The following is a 23,254-nucleotide window of genomic DNA, read 5'->3' as shown; positions in this document are numbered from 1 at the left end:
TGTTGAGGACTTTTTTCCATGGGACTAGTCAGCTCACTCTACAGCCTGTCTTGTCTCCCTCCATGAAAAAAAAAAAGATATCTGTAGGTAGCGGTTCTGTTACCATCACAGGTGGGAAAACTCCTGCTCAGGGAGGGTGAGAGTGGCTCACTCCTACGCCCCAGCCCCCAGCTCATCTCCGGGGTCCTCAGTGATGGGCCTTCCTGTCAGGCAGCCCAGTCTAACGTGAGCATCCGGGCCTCCAACGGCCTCTGGGACCTGTGGGTTTGCTCATGCACGTAGGACACCTCTGTGAGCTCCTCCTCTCACAGGCCCTGTACACAGGGCTCTGGGCCCAGATGAATCAGGTACCAGCCCTGGCATCCGGGAGACGCTGGCACAAGAGGATGGCCAAGTAAATAGATACTGGCTGCAGTGGGACGGGTGCAGAGAGTGTGGTGTGCTGAGGGAGGGTGGGGGAAGGGTGGCAAAGGAGCAGATTGGAGCTAGGGCTTGGCTCGGTACTGAGGCTTCCTGCTGGCCCCACCCAGGACTTGGAAACAGGCTGGGTGTGCAGGTGGTGGCAGTGGTGGCATCCGATTGCAGCATTGGCATCCAACCAGCTGCTGCTGGACCCCTCCCAGCCATAGCCAAGGCAGAGGAGGTGCTGACAGCTGGGTGATAAGGGCTGGCAGTGGCCTGGGGGTGCCCAACTGAACCCTCACTTCCCATCTGCTGGGCATCTGTACCAGGGCTGTTGCAAGGTGGCAAGCCTCTAGATGGTGTCCCCAGGAGCGTGGAGGCCAGAGTCCCAGCAGTTGAAGAGGTCATAGCGTTTATCCTCTCTACCCCCGTTTCATAGACGGGGCACCTGAAACCCAGAGAGGTGAAGTGACTTGGCCAAGGGACACAGGCGTTGGTGGCAGAGCTGGGACTGGAGCCCTAAGGCCTGCTGCCACTTAACCCACTGCACACGATGCCTGCGCCTGGCCTGCGCCTCTGAAGGAAAACAGGTCGTTCATCTTCCCCATCCGCTCCCAGCCTTCTCCCACTTTGTTGTGGGAGGAGAGAGAAGGAACTTGGGGGATCTACAGCATAGGGACAGAAGGCAGGCCTGGCAGTTGGGGTTGAATTGAGCCAACTCTGCCACCCTCTGGCTGAGTGACCTTGGGCGTGTCACTTCTCTGAGCTGTTTTTGTCACCATCCCAATGGGAGTGAGGATGCCAAATTCACAGGCCTGGGGAGGTGTCAGAATACCTGTGCTGTGGCGTTCCCAGGGCTTCCTGTGCCACGAGGGTAGCACACCTGTCAGCCGGCCCTGCAGGGAAGGGGCCCAAGGGCCTGAGGACCAGCTAGCGCAGACCTGCTCTTTCTCTCGCTCAGCAAACCTGAGTGTTCACTCTGGGTCAGGCCCTGGCAGGCCACTGGGCACCCAGGTGTGGCTCAGACCCAGGTGGATCCTCAGGCAGCTCCCGGTGTGATAGGAGAATGGGCTTGGAATCAGCAGGTAGGACAAGGTGAGGGCTGAGGAAGTCCGGAGGGAGGACTCCGTGTCTCCCTGTTTCTCCATTCCGCTGGCCTCTCTTGACTTCATCTTCAGAAAGGTTCTCTCCATGGGGTTTGGGGAGAGGTGGTACGATGGCCCCTGACAGTTTCAGGCTTGCATGGGCCTTAGCGTTTATAATCCCAGAGAAGGAAAGACAACCTCTCACCAAAGGCTTGCCCTATCTGGGTACTGAAAGATGAGGTGCCTTATCCCATTGTCAGGGGATCCTCAGGGAGGCAATGCAAAGAGGGCCTTTCTAGGCAGAGGAGCCATGACTAGCTATTTCTTAGGTCCAGAGGGGCTTCCACTGGGGCCGGGGTTCAGTGTGATGGACAGGCCATCTCTTGGGGTTGGGCTCCGTGGTCAGCAGTTGGAATCTCCTGGCCAGGAGCCAGCCACGCAGGCCCAGGCCTGAGGAACGCAGAGGGGTGGCTCCTCCCTCTCCAGGTAGCCCCTGACTCCCGTAGGGACACCTGTCACTCTTCAGCAGTCTTCCATTTCCCACTTTGTTGTAGAGCTGGCTTTGGGCCGTAATTAGGACAAAGCTGGTTGAGAACAGACTGGGTAACTGGGGAAAGCTTGGCTCTGGCTGACTTGCCCTGGGGCTTGTGCAAGTCCCTCAGGCCCTCTTCTTCCTGTCTGGGTGAGGGTGAGACATGGCCTGCAGTTCCTGCACTGTCCTTATCTAATTGGGAGAGACCCCTAAGAAGCTGAGCAGACCCAGGTCTTTCAATGAGGGACATGTCACCAGTGTGGAATTCCTGTATGCCCTCCTGCGCCCAGCCCCACGCAGGAGAGCTCCACGTGGTGGTAATGAGTACAACCAGCGGTTGGCCCTGACCCAAAGGCAGGGGCTGGACCCTGGCCCTTTTCTTACGCACTCCTCAAGCTGTTGGCCTTGGGATCTGGTTCGCAGTAGGAAGTGGTCCACTGAGACAATGTCTGATGCCTTTCTCTCCATTGCCTTTTCTTCTCTGCCCAGCAAAAGGTGGAGGCCCCCAGCTTCTCCCTCCGCCCCTGCCTCCACCCCAGACTTGCCCTACCTGAGACTTGGGACTGAGGATCTTGTTAAGGTGCAGGCTTTGATTCAGTAGCTATAGTCTGGGCCTCATAGCCTACATTTCTAAACAGTTCCCAGACCACACTTTGAGTAGGAAAGTGCTGGAGTCCATTCTGTCTTTGCTCCAGCCAGGGCACCCAGCCGGCCCCAGACCCAGAGCAGGGACTTGCCTACCCCTTAGCCTATCCTAGCTGCATGGCGCCTGCTTCACTTCAGCTGGCATAGCTCAGGTGGCAGAGCCAGCTGTTGGGGGATGACTTGGCAGCCAGCCCTTGGATCAGGGAGGGGTTCAGGCCTCTGCTTGGGCCTCACTTCCCTCCCCTGTATACGTCCCCAGGCCTCTCCCCGGGACAGGGGCCCTGAGTGCACCCCACCCTTGGATCTGCTGTGTCCTATGTGCACTTGGCACCTGCTGTAGGGGAAAGGAAGGTGCCCTGAGTAAGGGGCAGGAATCCTGGGTTCCAGCCTTGCCTCTACTGCCTGGGTAACCCTGTGCGAGTCAGTGCATCTCTCCTTAGTCTCCCTGGTGGTCCAATTGGACTATTCTAGATGACCCCAGAGGGCCCTCAGTCTCTAGGATGGGTTGTTAGGAGAATGTGGCGGTGGAAAGGGCCTGTGACGGTAGGATTTTTATATAGGGGGTAAAGGAGCATTTATGTGCCAAACCTCTAGAATGGTTCTGTGGCCTAGCCTCTTTATTTTGCTTTTTGTGCGTCATATACTACCACCTGTGTTTTGTTTCTGTGAGTCACATACCAACCCAGTTATGCTTGTGGGGTGTTAGATGCTACTGAGCGCCTAATATGTGTGCCATTCCCTGGGGACATGTAAGGGAGCCCTCGTGGTACTGCCTGGGGTCACATAGTGAGTGGAACCAAGGTTTGAACTGGGGTCTGACTTTTCTGTTGCACCAAGTCCCCTCCCTCTGATCCGTTAGACCAGGTAAAGGGGACAAGGCTGGTATGTCTGTCTTGAGGTCTGATGTTACCTGTATACCTACTAAAAGTCAAGCAATTGTTGACTTGCAGCTGATGACGGTTATGTCCCTTTCTAAACTCTGCTGTGACCTTGTTGCTCTACAGATTTTGAAGAAATACAAAGGCTTGAGCATAAGACTCTAAACCCTCTCCCACTGACTCCCAGCAGTAGGCCAGGGTGAAAGGTCATGAGACTCTCAAGGACAAGATTGTGACTTAGTGTCCCCAGAGTGGGTGGTGTGAAGGAATGTTTGACCAGCATACAGAAGGCACTCAGTAAAGATGTGTTGAGCGAACGGCATGCAGTTGGGGCTCAGCAGACGTGGGGTTTGAAGTGCCCCACTCCTTTGGTCCAGCTGGCGGAAAGAGTGGGGTATAGATTAGGAACCCCGCACATACTCACCCCCAGGGCTGCGTCTCACGCAGTCACTAGGCCATCTGGTCCCACTGCCCATCAGCTGCCGGAGTCCAGGTTGTCATCCTGGGGGCACAGCCACAGAGCCAATTGAGTGAGCACATCTTGTCCTAACTTCCAGGCGTGGCACTTGCTTGGTACTGAGCATAGTAGCAGCCATCAGTGTCCCAGGCTGCCTGAAGCCCCCAGGCTTTGGGCACTGAGATGAAGTTGAAAGTGGAAATCCCTCTAAGGTGTTAGTGCTGGTGGCATTGATGGTGTTAGGGGTTGGAGGCTGGAGGTCTCAGCTCGCTGGGAAAGAGGATGAGCCCTGGGGGTGAGGGGGTGGCAGGGAGGGGGCATGCTCAAAGTACATTTGGAGAAAAAAACATTGCACATTGGATGTTGAACCTGTGGCCTTGGCCTCACAGACACAGAGAGCAAAGATTAAATATTTGTACTAGATCCAGATAAAGGCTAAGGACCGGAGTTGGATTGTGATGAAGGGAGGGAAGAGAACTGGCAGATACGGAGTGCCTCCCCCTGGCCTCTTTAGAGACTTAATTTGGTCTCCAAAATAACCCTTTAAGGGGACACCATTCCCACTGAGTATATATATATAGAAACTGGGGCACAGAGAGGCATGTGAACAGCCCAGAATTATAAAGCTACTGGGTGACAGGGCTGGGGTTTGAACCCAGGTCTGTTTGATTTTGTGGCCCATGCTCCTCTCACATCTAGAAAGGCGCCTGTGGAAGGTGGGTTGGTGTAGGGGAGTCTGAGGCTGGAGGGAAGGGTGGCAGCCAGCTGACATCTCCCCTCTGTTGCAGGCACGGGCTCCAGCATCCTCTCTGCCCTCCAGGACCTCTTCTCCATCACTTGGCTCAATAGGTCCAAAGTGGAAAAGCAGCTACAGGTCATCTCGGTGCTACAATGGGTCCTGTCCTTCCTCGTGCTGGGTAAGCCGGGGCTTAGTGGGCGAGGGCAGGCCGGGGCCACCTCCCCAACAGAGGTTAGAGCAGGACCTGTGCCCTGCCGGGGAGAGGGGTAAGAGCATCTTTCTACTTACCACCTTTGGGTCCCCAGTCAAGTGCTCTACCGCTAAGCATGCAGGAGGACTCGGTGAGCTTCAGTGGGAGGCGGTGGTATGATTCCCATTTTATAGACGGGAAACCCAAGTCTCAGAGAAGGTGAGTAATTTGTCCAGAGTCACACAGATGTGAATTCAGGTCTATAAGACCCCAAAGCCTGTGCTTTTCCCACATGCCACCCTGCCCACCAACAAATATCGCTAGTAGGTACGTTGCTTTGCCTTAGGGTACTGTGGTGCCACGTTTGCGTCCTGACTCTGCCACAAACAAGCTCTGCGCCCTTACTCAGGTTCCTTGAGTGCTCTGAAAGTTAGTTTCCTCATTTTGAACATGAGGAAAATGTCGCCTACTTCACATGGCTTTTGGGGGAAGTGAAGGTAAGGAATGAGAGTGGGTAGCACTGGGTGGTCCACCGTCCCCAGCTGCTACCCTGGCCCATTTCACGCTGGCTCCCTCCTCTCTCTCAACCCCTCCCGGATCAATGCTTTGGTGGCTGCTTCTGCAGGTCCTGGTTGGTGCCCTCACTCCCAGACCAGGGTCAGGACTTCATGGGTTGTGTGGGAGGAGGAAAGGGCCCGTGCCTGGGGCCACCCCTGCTCTCCTAGCAGCCTCTCGTCTTTCCCAGGCCCGTGTCCCCAGCGTAATAAGTGGCTTCCCCAACATATCAGGGCAGACAAACTTGCTGCAGAGCAGCATAGAGTACATTCCAGGGCCTGTGGGCGAGTCCCTCTGGGTGGCCCACTCTACAGGACTGTCCAGGCTGATGGGGAGTATCAGGAATTAGCCTTTCAGTGCTGAGCAACCATCCTTCCAATGTGCATAGGGGCCTCTGAGACCGCATTTCCGGGGCAGCTCCGTGCTGCCCCTCCCGCCCCGTGCAGGGCAGAGGGATGGGGTAGGGGTGCTATTTGTCAAGCCGCCACAGTGTACCAGGCACTTGCCATGTCTTTCCTTGACGTCCCACTTCACAGGTAAGGAAATGGAAAGTCACGGAGGTTCAGTGAGACTGTGAAGCTCAGTAAGCACAGAGCTGGGATTTGAGTGGAAGCCCAGAGCCCTCACCAGGGAGCCCACCTTCCTGGGGAGCCCAGAATTACTGTACCTGGTATGAAATAACCAGTCTTCATCTCTAGGTCCAAGAGCAGGCTTTAACGGGGTCCATGAACCCCTAAAATTCAGTGCGAAATTATATGAGAGTATGTGCACATTTTCCTGGGGTAAAAGGCAATTGCTGTTGTCAGATTCTTACGCGGACACGTGACTTCAAAAAGATAAGCACCGGTCTGGGGAACAGAGCAAATTAAACTGCTCCCTGGGGCTCAGACCCCCAAGTCAGCCTGCATTTGGCCGCTTATTAGAATCCTGGGGTAGAGAGCACAGTGTAATCCCTCCACTTTCAGATGGGAAGCAGGGGCCCAGTGGGGGCAGAGCCTTGCCCAGAATCGCAGGAGAAAGAAGTAGTGGGACCAAGAAAAGACCCAGTGGATTCCAGCCTCCCTGACCCCTGCCTTGTCTGCTGCACCAACTCCCTTAGTCCCCATTTGCACCAAGAAGCCACCGCTCTCTCTGTCTTAGTGAGTCAGAGCTTGATTGATAGGGAGCTAAGCAGCTGGTAGAACCTCAACCCATGCAGCACATGACAGGCACTGGCCCCGAGCTGTAGGTTAACGAGCCATCAAGCCCAACCACAGCCCAGAAACCAGCCCAGCATCTTCCTAAAACCCTCATGTAGGTGGGAGCCACGCCTGATTGGACAGGCAGGTCTGCTGAGCTGCTGCTTAATTATTGCCCAGAGTAGCCCAGCCACTCCCTCCTGCTGCCACCCAAATATGTTGGCAGAGGCTCCCCTTGTGCTGCAAAGGCTTCTGTGGCCCCATCAGCCTCCCTCTGGAACAGAGAAACCGCTTTTCTACCGTGGACCCCCTCTAGCCTTTTGATAATGACTATAAACCTTTCTCAGTGTTTTCAAATGTGTAATACAAAGTGCATTGGATTTCAAAGGAATCCAGTGATACTAAAATATAAATATGCATACATTAAGAAATCAAATTAGACATATAGTCACACCTGCTTTTTATTATTACAGTAAAAAAAAGAGAGAAGCAGGTATAATCATTACTATAATTCTTAAGTAGTGATGAGAAGAAATGATTTTTCAAAATATCTGCAACTGCTCTAAATGTAATACGAAAACACCTTTGTTTCCTATTGGTATCACAGTACTGCTCATACTGCTGTGGTCCGTTACACTTGTAAATGAAGGAAATACTACATTTCCAGGAGAAATCTGTGAAAATGAAGATGTCATTTTTGTTTTCATCCAAGGTCATGGATCTTTTGATTTGACACTTAACTGTGTGTTAAGTCCTCTTCACATATCGTCATGTATAATCTTCCCAACACCCAGTAAGGAAATTGAGGGTCGGGGCCGGGCCGTGGCCAGTGAGCAGCACGGCCAGGGCTTCATGGAAGAACATGTCCGTGCTCTCCACAGGGCCCTCTGCTGCCGCTCTGCCACGGAGCAGTCACCGGCTGCCCTGCCCACGGGCCTCAGGGCCACCAGCCTCATCGTGCTGTGTGGGGAGGGGGTGATTTTGCAGCTGGTCCCCAGCCTTCCACACGTGGAGCCAGCCAGGCCCTTAAGCAGTTTCCAGCTCACGACCAAGCAGGGTGGAGCAAGGAGCCCATTGTTCAGAGGAGGACTGGGATTAGGCTCTGGGAAAGGGAAGTTGAGATCACTTTTTGCTCAATCGACCTTTCCGGTGTTGGTTACTGGGGCTGCAGAGGTTAACCTGACCCAGTTCCAACTCCCAAGGAGCTCGGTGGCTGAAGGGCTGTCTGCTGGGAGGAGTCTAATGGGGGAGGCAGATAATGACGACAGATGAGTGCTGTGGGAGAGGGGCTGTGGACGCACAGGGGTTAGGGGAGTGAGCCCTCTGGGCGGAGAGTCTGGAGCTAGAATGCAATCTTTGGACTCTCCGTCTGTTTGTTCTCTTGTCCCCCATCCAGGATGCCTTAGCACCAGAGGGAGGGTGGTAGGTCGGGATTCCCACCTTCCTAGAAAACCCAGACATACAGGCAGTGGGCTCAGCCCCTCTGGTCCCTTGACCCCTCGGGAGAGTTAGGGGGTTGATGGCAGCTGGGTTTCCAGGCTGCTCCGACCCTGGCCTGAACCTCACAGCCCCGCCAGGCCCACCTGGAGCTTCCATCTGTTTTCTGAAGGAGCTTGGGTACCTGTGGAGTCTAGGCCCTTTTCCAGGCCTAAGAAAGGGGACCAGAGGCAAACTGCTCAACAGTGTGATTGACTTCATAAGTGGCTTTAACTTAGACGTAGCCATTCACCAAGTTGCCTCAAGTACTTCAGTTTGCCTTTCCCAGAGTTTTGGAGGCTGCACATGCCTCCCTAGAAACTCATCTTCCCTGTCTGTGATGTCACACTCCTAAGCTGGTCCTGAAAAACTGGACGCCTGGTCACTGGGTGTTCACTGCCCCTCCCCAGGTAGTTCTACCATTTTTAGCCACATTGGGGAGAGGCTCAGTCATGAGTCTAGAACAGGACTGGATTGTGGATGACAAGGGAGTGCCGTTTTCCTGCCCTGAGACTCATGGAGAGCTTGTGCTGACCCTCCCTTCTCCCTCGGGAAACCAGAGGAGGCTCAGCCATGGTGGGAAGAGGAGAGCATGGGATCCAGAGCTCATCAGCCCTAGAGCGCTCCTGACCAGTGGCAGTGCCCGGCAGAGGGTGGGCGTACAGCAAGGGTTGGCGTCCCTCCCTGGGCGGTGGAGAGGGTGCTGGATGGAGGCCATGCTCCCACCAAGCATGGGTCCCTGCTGCCCCTGGCCTTGTGCTGAGCAAAGAAGATGTGCCCCGCCCCCTATCCCCTCGGTGTGGAGAATCCAGAGCTGAGAGACCCATGTGGGAGGATAGTCCTCATAGTGGAAGACAGTCCTTGAAGCGATGATGTCTGCGCCAGGCCTTGAAGGCTGGGGAAACACTGGGTAGAAGCCCTGATGAGGGCATCCAGGGTCGAGTCATGAGGTAAACCAGGCTTGGCATGCACCGTCCTTCCTCTCTGTGCCAGGTTATTCAACAGCATGGCCCACAGGCCCAGAGCAACGTGACCACGTGAAAGCTGGCCCCAGGGAGTCTCCTCAGTGTCCTGCTGGGGCGTCTGAGGGGGGGCTGATGGGCTCCAGGCTTTGGCCTGGGACTGCTTGACTGCCTGTGATGTAGGAAGTGGCCAGCCCTCCTCCTAGGGCAGGAAGCCTCCTCTCCCACGGCCCTCCAGTGGCAGCCTGGCGCTTCTGACTTTTGATGAATTTCTAAAGCCTGGTGCAGATTGTGGTTTGAATTCTGGTTCTGCCCCTGTCCTGCTGGGTGAGCTCGGGCAAGTTACCCTCTCCTAGAACGTCAGTGTCGTCATCTCTAACATGGTGTAAAAGTCACTGGCTTCACATTTGAGACAGTGGCTCAGCTCCGCCCACGTCCTGGGACATGGATTCACTTAGTAGGTCCCTCCCCTTGTCCACGGTAACCGTGCTGGGCACTGGGGTGAGGAGAACATGCAAGGAGGGGACAGAAAGAACAGCTCGAAGGACAGCTTCACAAGAAGCTGAAGGTCACCCACTCTGGTGTGATTGCCCAGACACCCTGGAGCTCATGGACCATTTGACGCCAGAATAGTCCATCAGTCTAGGCGATGAGGCTCGTGTCCCCGTGAGTGTGCTCCTGGCCAGGCTATGCTCAGGGCCCTGGCTGAGCCTAGCTTAGTGCCGCAGTAAACGCTCACTCCATCACTGCGTGAGCCCTTGCCCAGAGAGGAGAGTGAGGACTGCCCAGGGAGGGCTGGGCCTGACCTGTAATCGTCTGCCTGCCCACCAGGAGTGGCCTGCAGCGTCATCCTCATGTACATATTCTGCACCGACTGCTGGCTCATCGCTGTGCTCTACTTCACCTGGCTGGTGTTTGACTGGAACACACCCAAGAAAGGTAAGGGCGTGGAACTCCTTGCCCCACCCCCACTCCCAAGGAACCCTCCCTCCTGCACAGGCTGAGGTTTCAAAGGCTGCTCCTTTTTCCTTAATACCTACTATATGAAAAGCATTAGATTAGCCAGGGTGTGGTTTGGGGGGGTGGCGGTTAAAAGCTCCTCAAAGGACACCATCCTGGTCCTCGCAGGGGCTTACACTCAGTCAAGGGTTTGCATGGGATGAGGGGCAAACATGGAAAGGGGCCCAGTGGGAAGGGGAGGTGCTGCCTACGGTGACAGTTGCCTGCCTCAGGCTTTCACTGGTCCCGTCTAGTCTGCCTTACACAAATGTCACCCTCCCTGACTCCCGCTCCTTCCCAACACTGTGTTTTGTTCTCTGGAAGGTGGCAGGAGGTCAAAATGGGTCCGAAATTGGGCTGTGTGGCGCTACTTTCGAGACTACTTTCCCATCCAGGTAAAGACTTGTGGGTGTTATCTTGGGAGGGTGGGAATGGATGGGAAATCTGCACTTCAGCTGTAACCTACCCGTCCGTAGTAACCACATGTGCTAAGTGAACCATGCGACACCTCCCACTATGAGCAGCAGTGCGTGCTCTGCACCACTTTGTGCCAGGTTTGCGCAGTTTAGGGTCCATATGATGCCACGCCAGGTAAAAAGAAAAATCAAGACTTGGGGGGAAAAATACTAGCATTTCAGCCATAAGGGTCAACAAAGTGGTGGTGGTTGAGCTTTATCATTAGCTTTGAGCTTCCTGGCAGCCAAGGAAAATGGGAAACATGATCATTGTTGGGCCTTGTTTGGGGAAACAAGACTCACTGTAGCATTTGGATCTAAAAGATGTTTTGTGCACTGAGCTCTTGAGTGATGATATAAAGAGCAGGTATAATAGCAGATATTATGGCCATTGTTTGTCTGCCTTTCACTGAATATTAAAGGCATAACTTAAAATGGAGGTAATTAATCAAGAGCAATACGAAAGTAGTCCAAGTTCATCTGGCATGAACGGAGCATATCACTGAACCAAGCATAGCAATGTGCTATGCTGGGCTTTCTCTCTTTCTCAAGCTCTTAACAGAAATACCACTTCTCTCAGCCAGTCATGGGTGGGTCTCTGGGGGTCATGACCGTGGGAATGAGGGCCCAGGAAAGTTGATGGGTAGTGAAGGAAGAGTGAGACCCTAGTTGCTGAAGGGCTTGAGGAAGGTTTCTGGAGTAGCTGCTCCTAGAACCGCGTCCTAAAGATAAGCAGCACTGAAGAGGCAGGGAAAACAAGGAGAGCGTAGGCACCAGGTTTGAGAGGAGGCCTGTGGAGTGCAGACAGAGGATCTCTTTATTGGGAGCATCCTAGGAGCCAGCGTCTTTCCCCAAGGAGTCTCCTTTGACTCTCATAGCACCTTGTAAGGGGTCTTAACGTTATCCCTTTTTTGCAAAAGAGGAAGCTGCAGGTCAGACTAGCAAAGCTGACTGAGGCTAGTGAGGTGTGGAGCCAGGATTCCAATCGCTGTTCTTGCCTCAAAGTCTGGGCTCTTCCCACCTCTGCATGCTTCCTCTGTGTGCAGCAGAGCCGTGGGAAATAAGCTTGAGCAGGCACTCAGCCTTCCCTCAGGCTTGGAGGACAGAGGCAGGAAAAGCCCAGTAGGACCCTGGGTGAGGCACCATCCCTTCCAGGGTACAGTTTTTCCACACGAAGCAAGTTTAGACCAAGCTGGTCTCTGGGTTTCCTCCCTGTTGCACCATTGTCTTCTCTGGGACCCTTACACTAGTCTTCTGAGCACCTGTCGTCTCTGGGGCCCACCTCCAGGTCCTGACAGGATAAACGGTGGTGTGGTCTGGCTCTCAATCTCATCTCTGTCCCCCTGCCTGTGCTCTGCAAGTGAGGTTGGCAAGGCAGGGGCATCTGGGCCCTGGTGCACGGGGGCGATGCTGCTGGATTGGGGATAACCGGCAGAATCCCGAAGGTGTTCCCTGTAGGGGAAAGGCCTGTCTGGCCAGGTCACTCTGGACCCCAGCCCTGGCACACCCGAGCTGCTGAGGTAACCCAGCAGGAGGCAGGGGAGTCTGAAGAGCAGAAGTGGCAGCGTGTGTGAGTGTGAAAGTGTGCATGACACAGGGCACTGTGTGTTTGCTGTTGTGTCAGTGACAGACATGCTGGCGTGCTGCCTGGGGGAGGGGGCTGGGTGACCCCACACCACATTCCTCCACTGCACCCAGTATTGTGGGGTGGGCCCAGGGCCAGCTCCCTTTGCCCACTCCAGCCTGAGCCCACGTTTTCCAGGACCTCTGGGGTCGGCGCGCCTCCCTTTCCCTGACTCCATCTCTCTGGCCGCAAGGAATTCAAGGCTGTTGTTGCTAGAAGGATGTTGCATCATAGGACCCAGCCCTCTCTTTACATCATAAAGCTCCCTCCTTTGGAGGTGAAGAAACAGTCAGTCCCAAAGAGGGGCACGGGTCCAGGTTGCACAATGAGCCCATGCCAGCGTTCGTACTAGAAGCCGGGCCCAGGTTCTTTCCCATTGAATTCCCACTGCCTGTTTCTCTGGGAAAGATTGAATCCCGGATTTCCCCCCGTCGGATTGAGCCCCACTTCCTGGGTCTCCCTCTCTCTACTTTGCTGGTAACGACCTGGGTCGAGTTCCTGTTCTGTCACTCTGTTCACCAACCAGTAATTTTTGTTCCCTGCGCAGTGTGCTGGGCATGGGGCCACACAAGAGTCAGCCCTCGTCCCTGCCCTCGGGTGGGCTCACCAGCTAATGGGTCCTGCTGGACTTTGTCACTTTCTGCCCATGGGGCCACAGGCCACTTTCTTAAGCTCCCTGAGCCTAATTAGCCTCATGTGCAAAACGGAACTGCTCATATGATAGAAAGTGGTAAGTTATGGTTATTTGTGAGGGATTGTGGACGGACCCTGTTCCACCTGGGGCCGTTGCCTAAGGGGCCAGGCCCCAGTGTTCAGAGTAGCTGGCCCCTCAGGAAGCCCTCTCAAGGCCAACAGGTCCCTCTACCCAGAAGCGGGTGGCCTGAGGGCTTGATCAGAATGAGGCCAGGCACATGCCCTTCCTCACTGATCTTTGCTCTTCCGGAAGAACCAAACAAAGTCTAGTGTCCCTGATCACACCTCTGTTCCAAGAAGTCGGCTGGGAGTCGGAGCCATAAGACACACGTGAGCTGGCCCTGGGAGGTCCCCTGGGCCCCAGGGCCAAAGCCACATGGCCTGAGGCAGGCCAGCACCTCGAACCTGGGCTCTGCTCTTGCCTGCCGGTGACTTAGGCCAAGCTCCTGCCCCTTGGGTCTCAGGCTCCTCTCCTGGGAGAGATTTGGGCCTCGGTGACTTGACATCAGGGCTGATGTTCTGTGGAGCCGTGTGTGACACTCTTGTCTCATCCCTTTTCCCAGCTTTTCGCCAACGGTGCGTAGTGACCTGCACCCACTTACCCACACCTCCCCCTCTCCCTTCTTGGGGAAGCTCGTGGCTCTTTGCCATCAGAGCAGCTCAGCTGGCCCAGAGAGCAAGCACCCTTCTCCCAGCAGAGGTGCAGCTCCTGTGTTAGCAGCAGCCACCAGGACTGCTGGCTTCCTGGGGGAGGAGTGAGCAGTCCCTGGGTCCCCGCTTCCTGAGGTATAGGGAGGCTCTTTGGAGAGGAGACGAGGGAAGGCTCTTGGAGTTTAGAATCATCCATCTGTCTCGTTTCACAGAGAGAAGAGACTATCCCAAGGTCACAAAACATGTCAGTATCAGGGCTGGCATAGGAACCCAGGCTGTCTGCTTCAGGGCCCAGGTTCTCTCTCCTGCATTCCTCTGCCACCGTGCCTGCTATGTGAGCTCAGGCGAATCTCTGTTCTTCTCTGGTTCTGAGTTTCCCTCTAGATGGTGCCAGGGTGGCACAAGCCTATCTGAGCACCTTTCCTGTCCTGGGAGGCAGTCTGTGAGGCGTGACTTGCCAGGAATGTGTTCCAGGCCCACGTGAGCCAGCAGGCAGGCCTGGCCACCCCCTTGGACTGAGACTTTATCATAGGAAGCAATCGGGGGACAGACACATGGCAGGCATGTCAACAGAGCCTTCATCAGCAGTGTCCTTCCTCGTCCCTCTGGAATGGACACTCTGTTCAGTCCGGGGGAGAGGGAAGCATGGCACAAAGACAAATCAAAGCTGCGCCAAATACCCATTCTTCTAGGTACTGTACCAAGAGCCATTAACCTGCACTGTGCCCCAGGGCACGTCATTTACCTGAATGTTCCACCAGACAGAGGCTTGGGGGAGCAGGAAATGATTTAAAGAGCCAGCTCGGGTTCCACCAGGTGACACATCTACAACCCAGGTCCCAGGAAAAGCACAGCTGGATCGACTCATTAAAGGCGGAGGGTGTGTCACCGTGGCCTCCAGGAAAGCAGCAACTCCTTTCTCCAGGCCTCAGTTTCCACCTTGTAATGAAAGGAATGGCCTAGATAAGGGCTCTTCTGACCCATTCTGTACTTTGGGCTCCTAGGCCCAGCCACCCGCTTAGGAGCAAGTTTCCAGTATGGTACTGGCTGCCTTGGCTCTTAATGTCAGCACCTTCCTTTTTCGTGGAAACGGGTACATGCTGCTTTTTCATTCTAGCTTTACTCAGAGCTAACGTGGTGGGCTGGCCTGTTTTTTAGGAGGCAAAACCTCAGAACAACCACCTTGCAGAGCTCCTAAAGCTGGGCTCCCATTCAGTTCCCTCACTGCGCCCACCCCACTAGCCGTGGATTAAGCTGCAGCTGTTCCCTGCTTGTGGAGTTCCAGCTGAGAGTTGGTTGGGTTTTTGAGCAGCTTTAATCTGTTTGCCAAAGGCAGATTGGAAGAAAGAGTAAGAATGTCCCAAGCAACGGGGTAAAACGCAGGGGAGTCTTGCTCATCCTTACACGTACTGGCAGTTACAGAGCTGTGAATGGTGCCAGCCAACCTGGCTTCCACCCCCCTCCAGCCTTCCTTACCTGAAGATTCAGATTTCAGTTTTCCCAAGGCCTGCCATCACCACCCCCTCCCCCGAAACTGGGCATAAGGTCCTTCCCTCAACTAGGAGGTTCCCAAATTTGGAGTCATGGAAAACCTAGGCTCTTGATATTTTGCCGATGGCCAGGGACTCTGCTTCCAGCTGGCACCGGTGCTTGGAAGTGGGCACTTTCAAGCTCTGCAGGTAGCAGTGCCATCAGTGCCACCTCTCTAGAGAGGCAGGGCAGTCCACAGGACCAAAATGTTCATATCCTTTGACTCAGGAACTGTATTTCTAGAAGTTTGCCTCAAGAAAATAATCAGATGTGGATAAAAAGAAGGTATTCATGGGAGCATTGTTTTTAAGGGAAATTTTGGAAGCTTTTTAAGGGTCTACCAGCTGAGGTTTGATTATAGATCTGTTACGTGTAGTGTAGCTGTGTGAGAGGGTAATACAGCCGTGAGAAGACAAGTTACTGAGGAATTCGGATAAGGAAAAATAGATATGATATGCTGGGTAGGAAATTACATAAAAATGGTACCAACCATATTACTTCAATTGTGTGTGTGTGTTTAAAAACGTGTATATCTGAGTAGAAAAAAGACTCAGCATGTTAGAGTGGTTTAGCTGAATGGAGGTATGACAGGTGCTTTTGTTTTTACTTTCCTGTGTTTTGAAACTTCTCTGATTACTCATTATTTTTGTAATCAGAAAAGAAAAAGTGATGTTTTCTGAGCAAAATACGGATACTCTCCACCCCTCCAAACACCTTCCACCCCCACTGTGTTTGTTGTGAGACAGGGCCTGTAACACAAGGCCTGTGTATGTTGTGAAGCAGAGCCTCTTGTTGCTTAGGTTTTAGGGAAACTTTGCACCACTCCCCCCTCCTCCAAGCCGGGGGTGGGCCCTGAGGAAGCCAATCATTCTGTAGAGCATCCCGGGACAGCTTTGTTGATAGTACCACAGGTCAGCTGCCCGGCTATCCAGCCGACCTCCCCCGCCCCCAGTGCGGCTGGCACAAGGTCTGCTGCTTACCCTCGTCCTTCCTGCATCAGAACCCGAGCTGAACCTGGCTGCCTGCAAGGAAGTTTCCATTCAGGCCAGCTGCACTGTCCCTACTCTAGTCAGACTGAGAGACTCGGACTTGACCCTGATGGGAGCTGGAGAGTGACAGGGGTTGCATTGGGTTTTAGAACAGTCACTCTGGCTGTGGTGAGGAGGATGGGCCCCGAGGGAGGGAAGGCAGGAGGCTGGCAGAATGTGAGTAAGAGGACCCAGTGTGTTTGGCAGGAGAAAGTTCCGTCACTTGTCACAGGGACTTGTATAGTCCAAATGGTGACCGCTGAGCACCAGGTATTGTGGCCCCAATGATGTGAGTGAGGTCATGTGTGGAGAGTGACGCCAGTCCTTCAGGCCCAGAGTGCCAGGGGGTATGGCATACTCAGCCCCGCCCCTACTCCTGGGCGTGCCCCAGCACCCCTCTCGTGGCCACTTTCCTCTCACCCAAAGTTTTCCCTGCAGCTGGTGAAGACACACAACCTGCTGACCACGAGGAACTATATCTTTGGATACCACCCCCACGGCATCATGGGCCTGGGCGCCTTCTGCAACTTCAGCACAGAGGCCACTGAAGTGAGCAAGAAGTTCCCTGGCATAAGGCCCTACCTGGCCACACTGGCTGGCAACTTCCGGATGCCAGTGCTGAGGGAGTACCTGATGTCTGGAGGTGAGAATTCACCTCTGCCTGTCCTTGCTGGGTTCCACTGTCAGGGCCCTCAGCCTCTCCACTGAGCCAGGTGACAGAGGCTAGGAAGCGAGGGATACACCGTGCTGCGGTGACCGGTCCTGTGCTGACAGCTGCTGCCTGCCTCTGACACAGTGGGTCAGGGCTGAACAGGAGAGCTGTTCATATGGCCTTCAGGATTCAACTGGGGTAACATCTTTCCTCAGAAGCTTCTCTGACTCCTTTTCCGGGCACCCCAGTGCCTCTGCTGCCCTCTGTACGACCTGACTGTTGTCCATGGCTCTGTCATTGTCCCCCTGCCTGTGACCCCCACCACCAGCCCGATTCACTAGGGTCCCCAGAACCTGGTACTGGCTGGTAGAGTTAAGACCTCAGGGAGTATTTCCTCAATGAATGAGTTCCCTAAACAACCTTGTATTGTTACCCCTGTTTTACAGATAAGTAAGCCAAGCCTCAGAAAAAGAATAGCTTATGCAGGGACCCTGCATCTTCTAAGTGGCTGGGTTAGGTCTGGACCCAAGTCCAGGGCTCTTTCTTTTTATATGTGTTCAGGGGTAGGGCGGGCATCCATTGGCAGCCCTGACTGTGTGTCTCGTCCTTCCCCAGGCATCTGCCCTGTGAACCGGGACACCATAGACTACTTACTTTCAAAGAATGGGAGTGGCAATGCCATTATCATCGTAGTAGGGGGTGCAGCCGAGTCCCTGAGTTCTAGGCCCGGCAAGAATGCGGTCACCCTGCGTAACCGGAAGGGCTTTGTGAAATTGGCCCTGCGTCACGGGTAAGCACGTCGCCACACATGCACGCAGGCATGTGCACACACACCCCTCCGAAGCTTTGCTTTGCCCAGGGCTGCAGTCCCTTGGCTCCCGCAGGCAGGCCCTAGACCCCAGGAAGGCACAGAAGGGAGTTCCCCGTCCTGTGGGGTATGGGTGGTTGGAACCACAGGTTCAGGCCAAGTTTGGCCAAGGGTAGCCTGTGTGTCTGCGTGGGGCACAGATGCAGCCTGGCCCTCACAGGTGGGCTGAGAAGCCAGACTCATATGCAGGATTATGCCATGTCCAGGATTATGCTCTCTTGCTAGGAGAGCAAGAGACCAGGAAGGAGGATGGCATGGCGTGGATCAAGGAAGGCTTCCTGGAGGAGTGACACTGAGAACAAGTGGGGAGGAACTGGGCAGCTTGGATTTCTGTGACCTTTTCTAGAAAACCAGAGGCACATTCTGTGTAGCCACCTGTTGAGCCACATTTCATTTGACAAAGCACATTCATTTCTAAGACTCCTTTGATTCCACAGAAGTCCTGCGGGTGGTGACATCCTCATTTTCCATTTGAGAAAGCAAACTAAGCGACTCCGTCAGGGCCACACTGTAAAATGTAGAGCCAAGCTCTTTGGACTCTGGGTCCACTGTTTCTTCCCCCATCTGGGCTCTGTGCGACCCAGGAGGAGGGCCCTGGGGTGATGGCCCTCGAGTAGTGATGTGGCTGGAGTGGAAGGGAATGCAGCCTGCAGTCACACACAAGTTAGGGATGGCACTGACCTGCCCCCCCAGCCCTCCTTTCTGTCTCCTCAGGACCTTCAGAAGACGCTGCCCTTTGGGACCCAGCCATCAAATCACACCCAGTCCCTATGTTTAGGGTTAGGGGAAGTGAGAAGGGACAGTGACAGCTCAGCATGCTGGGGGCTGTGACACAGAACTGAGAGAGGTGTAGGCTGGGGATGGGGCAGGGAGAACTTCCCCACAGAGGGAGGATGAGAAAGAAGAGGCATTTGAAAGCAGGGCCCTCAGCCTTCCCTTTGCCTCGTCCCAAAGCCCTAACATGCTCCCCAGTCACTAATAGGGGGAGGGGCTGGCAGAAGGCCCATCTTACCCTGGTAGTGAGGGGACATGTGGTTTGGGATCCCCCAGATGATTCTGGTACAGCCCTGGGGGAGGGGAGCTGGGCTGGCGACCAGGACCTCGGGCTGACAGGACCTAAAGCCAGTGATGGGGTGTGACAGACCCTGGCTTCTCCCTTCCAGAGCCGACCTGGTTCCTACCTACTCCTTTGGGGAGAATGAGGTCTACAAGCAGGTGATCTTTGAGGAGGGCTCCTGGGGCCGATGGGTCCAGAAGAAGTTCCAGAAATACATCGGCTTTGCCCCATGTATCTTCCATGGCCGAGGCCTCTTCTCATCTGACACCTGGGGGCTGGTGCCCTACTCCAAGCCCATCACCACCGTCGGTGAGCCCCCCTGGTTGCACACCCTGAACTCGGGGTGCCACACAGCTCGTTAGTAGTAGAGTTAGGATTGAAATCCAGGCCACCCAGCTCTGATGTCCATGCTCTAAATCTCGAGGACATGTTGGGTGCTGCCATATGGGAATGGAGGATGGAGATAGGTGATAGATCCATTACTGTGAGCAAAGCTGTGCTAGGTAAGCAAAGAAGACCCAGCAGTTCTGTGTTTGCAGAGCTCAGGAGGCTATCAGGAAAGACCCTGTTACAGCAAACACTCACAGGGGATGAGGGGGATACGAAGGGTGCTTTGGGGGTCATAGTGGACCCCGAGAAGGAGGTGATTCTTACACTGTTAGCTGAATAGGAATTACCCAGCAAAAGAGGTGAAGGGAGAGAGTTTTTGTCAGAAACCATAGCCTAAGTGAAGTTCCTGCAGAAAGACTGGAGATTTTCAAGAAACAGAAAGAAATCAATGTGACTGGAGCATAGGCCTGTGAGATATGTAGCAAAAAAACTGGCTGCACTTGGCTCTCAGCTATGTTGTTTTGGGTTTATTTGAGACCATTTAGAGGATTCCAAAGGATTATCTGTGTGTGTGTGTGTGTGTGTGTGTGTGTGTGTGTGTGTGTGTGAATGGTTCACACAGGAGCAAGTGGACCACAAAGCATGGACTTTAAGAGCCGAAACTCACATAGATACTTTGAATTATCAGGGCCAGGTGTTTTGCTTTGTACTTTGCACAGAGACCAACTTCCTGCATTTTGGGTCATGTGACCCAGACTCACTCTTGACTTTTGTTGTATACAAATTTCACACCAGCTCTGATCTTCCCCAGGCAGCAGGGACATTTTCATGCTCAGGGGTGGCTGGACAGGGAGGGTCCTGTGGACAGCGTGAAGAAATTTGCTCTTCACCTTAAGAGTGGAAAGCTGCTTGAAGATTTTGGGGAGGGGAGGTTCAGATTTGCATTTGAAAGTGATCCTTGGGGCTGCTGAATAGAAAATGGGTTAGAAAGGGCAAAAATGGAAGCCACAAGAGCAGTCCTGAGGCTTTTGTGGTAGCCAGTGGCTTAGACCAAAGCAATGGCAGCAGAGATGGAAGAAAAGTGCGGTGAACTTGGGAAGAAATCCCAGAACTGTCTTTGACAGAACTTCATGATGAGTTGGGTATAGAGATGAAACAGGATTTAGGAAATAAAACAATGCACAGAAGTATGAATGTTGGTCTCCTCCTTCCGCTCCTGCCCTTACCTCCCTTCTCAAAGCATGTCATGTATGTCACAGAATCCTTAGCCAAGCCCTATGAGGAAGGGTCCTTGTGTGATAGGTGAGGAAACTAAGGCTCAGAGAGGCAAAGTGACTTTCCCAGAGCAGGGAAAAAGCAGGGCCGTTGCCTGACCCCACAGCTCTCGCAGGAGTTCCCTCCCAGCTGAGTGCAGTGGGTGCAGCCTGTTCATCCAACCCGCTGCTTAGTGGCTCTGTGTCCTTGGGCAGGTCCCTTCCCATGCCCCTGGGCCTCCGTCTTCTCCTCTGTAAAAGCCACAACCTGAGACGGAGCACATTCAGCAGAGCTGCTGGCACATGAGTGGCACGTAGAACAGGGTTGCTGTCATCAACGTTATGAGGGATACCAGGGAGGCTGGGCTGAGTGACAGTGACTAACCAGAGGCCTCTGCCCCATCCCTGCAGTGGGTGAGCCCATCACCATCCCCAAGCTGGAGCACCCGACCCAGCAGGACATCGACCTGTACCACGCCATGTACATGGAGGCCCTGGTGAAGCTCTTTGACAATCACAAGACCAAGTTCGGCCTCCCGGAGACCGAGGTCCTGGAGGTGAACTGAGCCAGCCCTCAGCTCAGCTGCTACTGCAGATTGTTTTCTACCAAGTTCTCGGGTGCTTTTTGTTCTGTAAATTTGGAAGCGTCATGGGTGTCTGTGGGTTATTTAAAAGAAATTATAATAATTTTGTTAAACCATGACAATGTTAGGTCTTTTTTAAGAAGGAAAAAGTGACTCTTTCAAGCTCTTTCCCTTCCAGTTTGTCCTGTTCTAGGTGGTGGCTATTACATCTGGACCTGTATGGTTTCTCAACCAGCCCTTCTTCCCTTCCCAAAATGACAGAGAAAACTCAGTCCTGGTGAATTGGGGAAGAAAGACCACCATTAGTGACTCAGGCCGGTTGTATTATTTGCTCTTTGCCTCTGGAGGATGAGGGGCAGAAGCTGCTTCTCCTACAAACACCTCTATTCCCAGCTACCTTGTCTTGACTGCAGGACTAGTCCCTCTTGCCAAGGGGAAGACTCGAGGGCACAGTTGTCCCCGTTTTGAAGAGTGCAGTGATGAGCATCTGGGCTGTTCCAGCATGATTCTCCTTCCGGTCACTGCCCACACTCACAGTCTTTCAGATCTGAGCCTGGACTGACGCCTCCAGAGTGACGATGGGGGTGGTGATGGTCCCGTGCTGGGGAGCAGGGCTGTCCCAGACGCATCTCTTGGACTCTCCAGCCACCACATTCTGATTGGAGGGACTGGTTTTCTTCAGGGAGCGCTGACATGGACCCAGCACCAACCCCGCCTTGGCCTGAATCCCATACTTCCCAGTGGCCTCGGTTTGCTTAACCTACACCCCCAAGTGTGGGTGTGAGGAAGGGGTCCCTCTTCCTGTTCACAGAGGGGCCTCGCCTTCTGAGCCGCAGACTGGTTCCAGGACAGGCCCCCAAAGCCAAGCCTCACTCGTGTGTGCCTTTCTGAGAAAGTGGGGGCCAGGGTAGAAACCCAGCCCTTCCTCTTTGTGTTCTGTTTTCTCTCGATGAGATCATTGTACCATGTCAGACTTTTGTATATTCTAAACAAGTAAATAAAAACGAGCGTACTCTATGAGTTCTTGTTGGTGCTACATCTGTACCTTGCCCCTGACACTTGGAAAGATCACGGCCCCAGCCAGGCTATCTGCCAAGCCCTTTCCTTTCCACCTGCTCCTTTGGCCCACATGGCGCTGTGTGTTATATTAGTTATCTGTTGCTGTGTAACAACTTACTCCAACACTTAGTGGCTTCAAACAACAACGTGTCCACAGTTTCTTGGGGTCAGTAGTCGAGGTATGGCTTAGCTGGGCCCTCTGCTTCAGGGACTCTCACAGGCTACAGTATCTCAAGGCTCAACTGGGGGAGAATCCACTTCCAAGGTCATTCGTGTTGTTGATGGCAGGATTCACTTCCTCACTGGCTGTTGACGGAGGCCACTCTCAGTTCCTTGCCCGATGGGCCTCCCATAGGGTAGCTCACAGCACGGCAGCTGGCTCCATCAGAGAGAGTAAGCAAGATGAGCCAGAGAACGTGGGACCTTGAGGCCTGAGCTGGGACTACAAAGTGGACTGGAAAGTTGCCAGGAGGGAGTTGGACAGAGCAGCAAGTGCAGAGGGAGGAGACAGCGTTGCCGATTTGAATGACCAAGAAGTGGCAGCAGAGAGGTCTGCAGGGGGGCTTCTCTTGGAAGGGCAGGGAGCTGGCTTCTTCAGTTTCTCAAGTGGTCAGGAGAGCGAGCAGCCCAGAGAGAACAGGTGCCCTAGAGGGGCCAACAGTGGCTGGATGTGTGGCACCAGGCAGGCCTCAGGCCACAGCTCAGGTCAGAGGACAGACGCTTCCTTTAGGATGGAGGAAATACCTGTTATCTGATGAGTCTCAGCTCCCCCAGCCCCAGCCTGAGGCTAGCTATGACCCTTAGCCTCTGGGTCCAGGCTAAGCCCTGGCCCTAACCTAGGCCACCCCACAAACATAGACCATTATGCTCAGCATTAAGCTTGTGAAGACTGAACACCTACTGTGTACTAGGGAACTCGGCCATTTGTGCCTAAGGACAGCGACAATAACCAAGTCCCAAATCCCGGAGGAGTCACCTCACCCAGAGAAATGTTCGTCTAGCAGCAGCCTGTGCAGAGCAGAGGCCAGCCCTGCTCTAAGCTGTGGGGCGGAGTGGGGTGGGTGGGAGTGGGTGGGGGAACTCTGGGTAAATGCTGTGAAATTGCCTTGGATTGGGAGTTGTTGCCTTGGGAGAGGGAACGGGAACTTCCTTTACTTCTGCCTTTGGTCGGGGTGGAGCTGCAATCTTTGCCTAAACGGGGTCAATTCCGTGATTCTGCTTGTGGTTCCCAGATATGGTCACTAGGGGGCACTGAAGCTACTTCTGAGGCAAGTGCCACTAAGCTTTTTCACATTTTTTTTTTTTTTTCAATTAGCAATAATCGTGCCTCGGATAAACCTCATTGGCTACCATACTGCCACTGCGCAAAGCT

General features: G+C 54.0%; 1 protein-coding gene and 1 pseudogene across 2 annotated transcripts in view; one reads left to right on the top strand and one right to left on the bottom strand.

Annotated features, from left to right (window-relative positions):
- The window catches only part of DGAT2 (diacylglycerol O-acyltransferase 2), a 32,247-nt gene extending 10,407 nt beyond the window's left edge, over window positions 1-21,840 (top strand). For both annotated transcript variants that reach the window (XM_019726448.2, XM_019726449.2), the window contains 7 exons: window positions 4,788-4,916; window positions 9,931-10,038; window positions 10,423-10,493; window positions 16,518-16,722; window positions 17,347-17,521; window positions 18,763-18,965; window positions 20,651-21,840. In XM_019726448.2, the coding sequence (XP_019582007.1) occupies window positions 4,788-4,916; window positions 9,931-10,038; window positions 10,423-10,493; window positions 16,518-16,722; window positions 17,347-17,521; window positions 18,763-18,965; window positions 20,651-20,805 (1,046 nt within the window). In that variant the 3' untranslated portion in view covers window positions 20,806-21,840. The remainder of the gene's footprint in view (window positions 1-4,787; window positions 4,917-9,930; window positions 10,039-10,422; window positions 10,494-16,517; window positions 16,723-17,346; window positions 17,522-18,762; window positions 18,966-20,650) is intronic.
- A 1,332-nt stretch (window positions 21,841-23,172) lies between these two features.
- LOC141572619 (U4 spliceosomal RNA) lies at window positions 23,173-23,254 on the bottom strand (annotated as a pseudogene).

This window comes from Rhinolophus sinicus, linkage group LG06, assembly GCF_036562045.2.
Source record: "Rhinolophus sinicus isolate RSC01 linkage group LG06, ASM3656204v1, whole genome shotgun sequence".
Lineage (NCBI taxonomy): Eukaryota > Metazoa > Chordata > Mammalia > Chiroptera > Rhinolophidae > Rhinolophus > Rhinolophus sinicus.
The sequence above is the reverse complement of the archived record's forward strand: the minus strand, read 5'-3'. Positions and strand labels throughout refer to the sequence as shown.